The sequence below is a fragment of the Epinephelus moara genome, chromosome 17 (assembly GCF_006386435.1).
Source record: "Epinephelus moara isolate mb chromosome 17, YSFRI_EMoa_1.0, whole genome shotgun sequence".
Taxonomy (NCBI): domain Eukaryota; kingdom Metazoa; phylum Chordata; class Actinopteri; order Perciformes; family Serranidae; genus Epinephelus; species Epinephelus moara.
The window spans coordinates 32,179,556-32,189,704 of NC_065522.1; the positions used below are offsets into that span (position 1 = coordinate 32,179,556).

Sequence of the window (10,149 nt, forward strand, 5' to 3'; positions counted from 1 at the left end):
GACCGACATCAGCTGATGCGCTGCACCTGGGCCCGGTGAAGCGGCTATATTCTGATACCAGCTGGCTCTCTCTCTCTCACTCTATCCACGCCATACATGAGGGCACCGCGGCACGGCCGTGCCTTGTCTGTTGCTTTTGTTTTGGCACGCTCACACACACACATGCATACACACACGCCTACATTACTGATTACTGGCACAGATTTTCACGTATTTCTTAAGTTTATGTTAATAAACGCATTGATTAGTTTGAACCTCGTCTTCCCTCCCGATTTTTTTGTTGCAGCCTAAGAGCCGGGTAGTAACATAGGTGTAGAGGCGAAAATCGGTGCCTGGGCCAGATGGCTCCAGACCTCGTCCTCTGCTCGTCTTCAAATCGTTCTCTGTGTCAATTAGGATCTTAGGTTCGGTTGGCTGGTATTCAGAGAGACACTGGAGACCAATAGAATCTGGTGCAATCGAGTTTAATGTGTTCACAAGCTTCAACACATGCAACTGATGAGTCAGGCTCCGGAGCAAGACTGACGTTTCACTTTCTGAGCTTTCCCTTTTATGCTGGTGGAGATTCGGGAGAATCTCCATCCTTTTCCTTTAGTCCTTCCTACCTGGGCCCAAACCTATTGGTGGCAGGCCCTTTTCCTTTTGTTCAGACATGCCTGGACATGTCTTAATGGTGTCATCTTTTTCCTTTGGCCTGGAAATTCCCAAACTCTCCCACCATTAGGTTTGAACTCCGGTTCACTCTATTTATTAAAAACATATGGAACTTGGGGACTATTTCTACAATGTCCCTCGTGCTCTCGTGCAATACACAACCTTAGAGTGTGTGTGTGTGTCTATTATTACACTTTCAGGCAATACATGGTGTGAAGTGTGTGGGCTTTTCCAAGCCGTACATGGCATGGTATGTGTGTGTGTGTGCTCTCATGTGCTTTCAATACGATTACATAAACCTGCATTTGCTTTTCAGTATGATTACATAAACTTGCATAAGAGTGATTTTACCATACATGGGTACACAAAACATTACATGACCTTTCAACCTTAATCAATTTATGCATGATAAATATTTACCTGATTAACGACTTGATTAATGATTAAACCTTACACTACATAGGTCACAAAAATGGTCTATGTTTTCAAAACTAGAAAGTATTCAAAAATAAATCATGTACAGAAATAAAAAATTTTGACACATCGATAATTGTATAGTAATCGAATTGTTGTCCTATGAATCCTGTTATTTATGCAACAAGGGTAAACAGATAATAACAGCTATTTAACAATAAAATATGTTGAGCTGCTGGAAAAGATGCTTAAGAACGTAAGAAAACAGCTTCCTCGTAAAAAAAAGAAAGAAAATATTTTAAGTAAAGACTTTAAAAACAACATAATGTTAACACTATTGCTGAGTAATGTTTTCAAAATCACAACAAACAAGTACAATATTTGAGTTTTCAGAGCTATGGAATATTAAATCATTCAGATTTTCTCCCATCATCTCAGCCTCTCTTCCCCTCAGGTGAACATAAACCACAGGTTATACACTTTTGTTTAAAACTAAAAAATCTAAAACAAAAAAGAAAAAAAAAGAAAATCCATGTTGTTTCATCTCTGTGTTGTTACGGAGGTGAAAAACAAGATATCATTGCCGTTTTTTTTAATAGTGAATTTCTTCAACTAATGTATCAGCTCAAAACACACCACATCACCACAGAAGCATCGGGTGACCGCCATATTGCGGCGATGCGCCTGCACAGCTCCATTTCTATTTTTTATCTTTTTTCATCATTTCCTCCCACGACTCACTATGCGCACACAGCAGCGTGCTCTGATGAATCATGAGGGTCCAGATCTGGTTTCTCATTCAGACACACTTGTGTGTCTTCAGCCCACCTGACCAGGTGAAGCTTTTCTTACATTTGACACAACAGTAGGGTTTGTGTCCAGTGTGGACACGCTCATGTTCTCTAAGTCTGTCTGCTGTATAGAAACGTCTGTCACAGTGCTCACACTGATGTGGTTTGACTCCAGCGTGCATGAGCTTGTGTTTGTGCCGTGAAGATGAACTTCTAAAACTTTTCCCACATTGCTTACAGCTGTATGGTTTCGCTCCAGTGTGGACATGCTCATGTCTTGAGCACTGGTATGATGTTGGGAATGTTTTCTCACAGTGTTTGCACTGAAAGGGTTTCTCTCCAGAGTGGACACGCTCATGAGACAGTAGGGAACTAGCGGACCTTAAGACCTTCCCACACTGCAGACAAGGGTAGCTTTTCTCTTTAGTGTGGATGTTTCTGTGATTGTTGTAAGCACACAGCTGAGTGAATCTCTTCCCACACTCATCACAGCTGTATGGTTTCAGTCCGGTGTGGATCCGTTCATGGACCCTGCGATCTGTTACAGAAATGAAACTTTTCTCACAGTGTCTGCAGTGGTACGGTTTCTCACCAGTGTGGATACGTAGGTGTATTTTAAGAGTTTCTGACCGAGTGAAAGTTTTGCCACATTCATCACAGTGGTGCGGTTTCTCTCCAGAGTGTGTGACACTGTGTGCTTTGAGGTGATATAACCGAGCAAAGGCTTTCCCACATTTGTCACAGCTGAAAGGTTTCTCTCCACTGTGAGTATGTTGGTGAGTTCTATAGTTACTTGGACTTGAAAAACGTTTCCCACACTGCTCACATCTGTATGGTTTCTCTCCAGTGTGAACTCTCTGATGAACCTTTAGCTCCCCTGCTGTGGTGAAGCCTTTGTCACACTGCTGACAGTGGTGGGGTCTCTCTTCACTGTGATATCTTTGATGATGAAGCTTTAGGCGTGAGTTTAGAGCAAATTTGTGGCCACACTCCTGACACTGAAATGGTTTCTCTCCAGTGTGAACTTTCTGATGAACATGAAGAGTTCCGACTGTTTTGTATGTTTTCTCACACTGGTCACAGCTGTGTGGTCTCTCTTCAGAGTGTGTGAAGGCCTGGTGTTGTTTTAAATGATGGAGAGCTGTAAAAGCCTTCTCACACTGGTCACAGCTGTACGGTCTCTCTCCAGAGTGAACTCTCTCATGACTCTTCAAACTGTATATCGTGTAAAACTTTTTCTCACACTGGTCACAGCTGTACGGTTTCTCTTCAGAGTGGATACGCTGGTGTTGTTTTAGGAGTGCTGCAGTGGTGAAAGCTTTCTCACACTGCTCACAGCTGTATGGTCTCTCTCCACTGTGAACTCTCTGGTGACTCTTTAATCGCTGTGATGTAGGGAACGTTTTCAAACACTGGTCACAGCTGTAAGATCTGGTTTTATTTCCAACTCTCTGTTTCTAAAGCAAAAGACAGACAGACAGAGTGTTAGTGAGGAGGGCTGAAGATAAAATGTTGACTTCATATCTAGTTTCAAACTGTTTCAATCTGCTCCATATTTCACATGTCTGAGAAGACTCCAGACATGAACACATCAACATGCCAGTAGGTGTCACAGTCACTGCGCCACCTACTGGCAACAGAACATAATCCTTGTCGGACAATCATCCTTTGATTCACATGCAAAATTTACGTGGTGTGGTATACAATTGATTTACAGCAACATGATGTATATGTTAAAACGGATGGATGGATGGATGGACATGTTGCTGTTGTCCCTGGTTTTATATGTGAAGAGCGAAAGATCGCTAACCTCTAGGCTAACTCATACAATGTAAAATGCCATAGGCTTGTGCTAATAACGTTAGCATGTTGTATTTGTGGGGAAAATGTGTCCAAATAAAGACAAGTGTTTGTCTGTGAATGCTGCGAGTTATAGTGAAGCTGATTTGTGTTTGAAATTGTCTCTATTAAGCCATGTTTAATGTGTGTTTAATGTGTGTTTAATGTGTGTTTTGAATCAACTAAACTTAACAGCGCCATCTAGTGTTTTGGAGGTGTAACTGCAGAGTGACAGAGACACACCACCGCAGAAGTAAAAATGCTCTCCAAGGCGAAGGCGACATGCGAAAGGTCTACACACAACCATAAATCCCCTGTAAGGCTCTTAATCAACTCTGTACAACAAACATCCTCGTGTTCTGTGCAGTATATAAAGAAAATAGTGTAACATATTGTAGTTACTGTTCTCAATGTCACCATTATAATCTGAGTAATGTTTGTTCTGACTGTTACACAAAGCACTGAGATGTTTGTTAAACACAGCTGAGCTCTATCTACTGGGTCAGAGTATAAGATATGGCTGTTCATTGTGAGAGTTTATTGTGTTGCTTATTCTGCTAGGACTTGTTGTTTACAACACAGACAGGATTATTGATTGATTATAATTTTAATGTTGACACTGGCAGTGGAAAATGAAAAGGTCATAGGTCATAGGCATCTTCCTTACAAGGTGAAAGATTTAATGCGGCCAACAAGAGCAAGATGAAGACATAAACAGTGTGTCACTGTGCAACCTAAAGAAAGCAGTTGTTTGTACCCAACAGTCAAAATATTGAAGAGAGGCGTCAGTGGCAGCCTTCACTTTTGTTACCTTTGGGATCAGATCAGAAGCTCAAAACAAGAGTCAATAGCAACAGCAAAAAAAAACCAACTGTTTGGCATTGGCAGAGAAGATTTGGCAAATTTTTCATGGGCGCAACCCACATACTCAGCTCTGCTGCTCATCCCACAAATACATGTTCCTTACAAATGTGGCACCATTTAAAAGGGAAATAAACAGGCTTTCCAACAGTATAACATTTACTGCCAAGACGCTTCGTTACAACAAAGAAATAATCGACCAAACACAAACTTCATTACTTTTAGTGCTTATTTTAAATACAAAATATATTGAAAATATTACTATATGTTTGTGTGTCTACTTTTCCTGTAGCTGCTTTGCTGTCAGGCTCTAATCACCTTCTCCTCACACAGCAGCCTCTGTATAAACTGTGGCTCAATATCCACAACTTCATTTACTAAAGGACACGCCATGTTTCTACTTCCTGCTACACAACCTGCGAGCCAGCAGGTTTGCTTCACAGAGTAAGTTGCCATAGTAACTGACTCAGGGTTTCGCTGAACTGGCTTTCTGAAACGGAAAACTCAGAGTTTCATCTCAGGCTCAACATATTCAGAGTTTTCACTAATCCTGCCTTCTGAAATAGGGCCCTGGATAAACGCAGCCTGAAATAACAAAACAAAAGTGATCGAACCTTTTTTGGAGAACTCATTCTTCTTCTTCTTCTTCTTCTTCTTCTTCTTCTTCTTCTTCTTCAGTGGTTACAGATTCCAGACGGACGTCCTGAAGTCAGAGGTGTCTCATCACACTGATGAGCTGTGAAGTCCACAAACAGAGACACACGATGAGACAGGAAACGTCCACACTGTGACAATGATACACTGTCAGCTGTTTAAAGTTACAGCTCCACAAGCAGGTTGTCAGAGTGGATGCTGAGATCCATATAAACCTGCAGCACACACAGAGCACAGTGAATATTTCCCTTCGTGATGTTCTTCCTGTCTGAATGTGTGGTGGCGAGGAGGCCTCCAGGTGTAGGTTGTTCTGTTCTTAGAAGTCTCCCCAGAGTGAGACCATTCAAGGTTACTGTCCTTTCCTAAAATATATGCACTTAATGAGCGTGTGAAAGTCTGACATAAAGATTTCTGAAACACCAGAGATGCCTTTCAATTTTTTAACCATCAATTCCCATCAATTGTGATGGTCAGATGAAGCTTCATGAAGCATTGAAGCTTTCCAGCAGATCGGTTCAGAAAAGGCTTCATGTGCTCACGAAACCTCCTGCTGGCCAAAGTGTGTAAAACAGGCAGCTGTAAACTTAACCATGTAATCTGTGATACACGGTATTTTGTGTCAGTAACAGCTGTTGGGAATGACTATTAATAATAATAATAATACTAAAATATAATAAACATATTTGACCATATAACTTCTTTTCATCAATATAGTGTATTATGACTATACTGTATCAAATACATGTATAACTAGAACTGCAAGCAGTTATGAACGGGGGCCAAGCCTCCCTGCGCAACTCGGCCCCCGTGCCCCACAGAGCCCACGGAAATCGGCCCCAAAGCACGACGGGCTCAGGGCGAGCGCAGGGACGCGGGCCAACGTCCGAGCCGCGGCATTTGCTGTAACGGGAAATGCGCCAGAAGCGTGAAAGGCTGAATGTGTGGCAATTTGGATGAAGAGTGTACGTGCCAAGTTTCACACAGATCGGACAAAATCCCAAGGAGGAGTTAAAAAAAGTAGGTTTTCCAGTTTTTGCGATTTTGCGGGGGGAAAAAAATTATAGGCGGAAGTGGGCATGGCCAATTGCAACGTGATTCAGCTCGTTTCAGGGAACCTGGGGATATAATGTTTTTGAATGTACGACATACGGTGTGGGAGTTATAGGCCAAAACGCATTGGCCTTGGTTATAGCGCCCCCTGCAGGTGGACATATGTAGTTTTTGCGTCTGAGGTACGTGCAGGGGTCTGGACCAACCCTCCAAATTGCACTTTTATCAATGGAAGAATAAAAATAGAGAAAAACTATAAAAATCTTTACAAAAACAATAGGGTTCCTAGCACCGCTGGTCCTAGGAAACGCGTCTGCTTGCATACACGTTCCCCGAGGCCCCTCGGGTCGGGCTTGGCCCCTAATAAACTGTTATTGTTTTGTGAATGCATCCTGTGTGTATAAACCAGTCATTTGGCCAAACGCTGTATTGTGCTGTAGTGTCATACAATATAATAATAGCAGGAGGGGTAATATTCGTGTTCTCTATCACTTCTGTCAAAACCTCACACCCAGACATACAGAGCTGCACGCAGTGTTCTGCGATTTCATTTTTGTTGCCGTCTCTTAAAGTTGGTGGGGTTCATTTATTGGATAGAAAATGTGACGACAAATCAGTTAGTTTGGTCTTTAAACAAAAAAACTGGGGAGACTTTAATTCGTTCTCTGTACGGGACAATAAAGGGATCTCTTTAAGGAAACAATCTTTTTTCTTTTTATCTTTCACTTCCTATTGCTCCTAAAGTAAAAGATTATAACAGTAATATACCCTGCTAACGATTTTCTACACACAAGATTTCGGTTTGATGTGGATCCTTGTATCTTTTGTTCAACTGAAGTTGAATCTGTAGACCATTTATTTTTTAGTTGTCCCTTTGTCAATTTATTTTGGTCTGAAATTCACAACTGGTTTTCCCTGAAAATCGACAACATACCTTCATTTGCTAATTTTTTCTGATATTATTAATCTTGTGATTATTTGGGGTAAATACCATATACACTCTTGTAAATGGAATGAAAGCAGTTCCTCCTTCACTGCGTTCATCCATTCCTTTACCAACTACTTTAAGTCACTGAAAAAGGTTGAACAAGTTAACAAAAAGCTAAAAAAAATGATCATAGCTATCTCTCAGTCCTAATGTGCCTGTTGTGCCTTCGTTCATTGTTCCTTTTTATTTTGTTTTGTTTTATCCAGTAAACTTATATTATTGTTGTTTTTTCCCTGTGCCTCAACATATTGTTTAATATCTTTGAAGAGTTCTATATATGTCTTCTCCATCTGTGATGTTTGCAATTGTATCCTAGTTGTTTTACCCCCTGTCTTGTTTGTATATTATTTGTTCAGAATAAAGTTTTGAAAACAAAAAAAAAAAAAAAAAAAAAAGTTGCGCCAAGCAGCCGGGCAGCGAGGCTTCGGACGTCATCAATGACGTCACTCGTCTGAAACGATACAAGCTCTGCACAGATGGATCTAAGGATCCTGATACAGGGAGAACTGGGTTTGCTTTTAGTGTTCCAACCATGCAAGTCTCTGTTAAGAGACTCTGTCTACACGGTTGAGATGGTGGCAAAAGTATCAGCATTACAGTGGGTACAAGAGTCACGATTCAGAAATGTTGTCCTTTGCTCCGATTCATGTTCGGCGCTAATGTCCTCGCAGTCATCTATATCAGACAGTAGGCAGGATATTATTTATGAAATTTTTGAAAGTTTGTACAGGATTAAGAATATGAACATTTCAGTGACATTAACGTGGGTTCCGGCTCACAGAGGAGTTGCGGGAAATTAACTGGCAGATGCGTTAGCTAAAGAAGCATTAAAAATGGAGGAGGTCGTGGAAACTGCATTGAGCATATCAGAAGCAAAAATTATAATTAAGAATAAAGTCATGAAAGAGTGGCAGCAGGAATGGGACACAGCTATGACAGGTAGACACCTGTATGCAGTCCAGTCAGTAGTGGGCACAGTGAGATCAACCAGTAGAACCACTAAAGAGGAGAGGGTTTTAACCAGACTGAGGGGAGGACATGCTGGAATAAACAAGACACTGCACCTGATAGGGAAACACCCCTCAGGGCTATGTGAACAATGTCAAGAAGAAGAATCAGTGGCGCATGTTATTTTGTGGTGCCTTAAATACTCACATGAACGTGACACATGAAAGAGAGAAGTCAGGACTGCACAGGAAGAGCTGACACTTAAGACTGTGTTAACAGCTGGTGTAGGAAGCTATTCAAGTTTTTAAGTGATACTGAGCTAATTGGAAGGATTTAGTTGGTATTTATTCACTTATTATTATCTTTTTATTTTTATTTATTTATTTTATTTTATTGTTTTCTGATTTGGGGTAGATAGATACCAACACAGTAGGTGGCGGTAATGCACCTTACCGTTGGTTGCCACCCGCAATAGAAGAAGAAGAAGAAGAAGAAGAAGAAGACCGGCCTGTTGTTGGTCAGAAAGTTAGGTTGTGGTCAGAAAGTCTTTTTTGCTTAGGAAGGTTCCTAGCTGAGTGAAATGACCCGGAAGTATTTTAGTGGCCGCCATGATAAGAGCTGTTCGAATTCTCTAAACACTAAGGAAAGGAGGTTCAGTGCTTCCTTTCAGATCTCCTTTAGCATAGGATACATCGGACCTTCCTAAGCGATAGGAAAGGAGATAATTTAATCCCACAATGCTTTGCAGGAGCAATATTTAAAGCGACCGACCGTTCACGGAGACAAACGAATAAACCCGAAGAAGTAGGAGAAGAGGAAGAACGAAAGAAGTGACGAAAGGAAAAGAAAAAGAACAACTGGCTCTCAACATGACTGAGAAGTCACAGAGATCACCATGTAAGTCACCGTTACATGAAGCTTTGCCCGTCTCATGCCAGAACTTGATAATATGCGTAACGTGATATGTTCCAAACTCTCAACAACATGTTAAACCCATGTGAACTATAAACGTCACGCTACTGTTGTAACATTACCCAATTCAAGTTAATATTGTGGTGTCGGATTTGCTCAGTGTGCATTAATCATGTCACTGTTTGAGCGTTGTTGAATCGCCAGCTTTTAGCAATATCATTAATACATTTGTCTTCAGTCACAGATGCAAACGTCTCTGCACTCATACGGGCACGTGTGTGGCTGGAGCACCTCTTCAGCGGGAGGCAGCCCTTTTTAGACTATTACGCAAATGAATTTCACCCAAACACTTTAGAATAAATCCTCCCACATCTCTGCCCTGCCCCCCATTACTCATTTCTTGCATACGAACATCAGCAAACACAGAAAACCTGTCCATTTAGGCAGAAGATATACTGTTAATTGCACAGGTGCACCTTCATCACTATGTATGCTCTTGTTATTTGCTCTTTTCTTTTTTTTCTGTGTTGTTATTGTCACTGATATAATGGAAAATCCAATAAACACAATTAATAAAATAAAATAAAAATAACTCCAAGGCAGAACCATGTCAACATTTCAAGGTGTTTACTGAGTTTCGTGGTCGTTTTTAAACTATTGTAAGCAAATGACAGATGATGATTGATTGGCACATTAACACAGAAGTTTGTGTTTCAAGAAAAAGGGATATGAAACCTTTTTATTTAGATGATGTTTTTAATTCAACATGTTTGCAACTTAAGAATGATAAGTACAGTAGTAGATTTGTAAGCCTAACATATTTGCCTCTCTTGCATACACTTGAACATTTGTCATAAATAATCACAATGATTCAGGAGGGTGAGTGTGAGCAACCATTTTCAGCGTTTCAGTTTTGTGACTGCCTATCTATCTTTTTTAATTCAATTCAGACGTTGGTAATTAAGTCATATTTTTCACTGTGCTGTCCACGTTTATATAGCCTGCATGAAGCAACATGGTAAGTAGGCACGGGGCGGA

General features: G+C 40.9%; 1 protein-coding gene across 1 annotated transcript; it reads right to left on the reverse strand.

The window, feature by feature from the left end:
- Window positions 1–448: 448 nt before the first annotated feature.
- Window positions 449–5,411, reverse strand: LOC126404311 (zinc finger protein 420-like). The gene is made up of 2 exons (XM_050067469.1): window positions 5,174–5,411; window positions 449–3,316 (listed from the first exon to the last, which is right to left on the reverse strand). The coding sequence occupies exons 1-2, from the start codon at window positions 5,189–5,191 to the stop codon at window positions 1,868–1,870; spliced, it is 1,467 nt and encodes a 488-aa protein (XP_049923426.1). The 5' UTR covers window positions 5,192–5,411; the 3' UTR covers window positions 449–1,867.
- Between the last annotated feature and the right edge of the window lie 4,738 nt (window positions 5,412–10,149).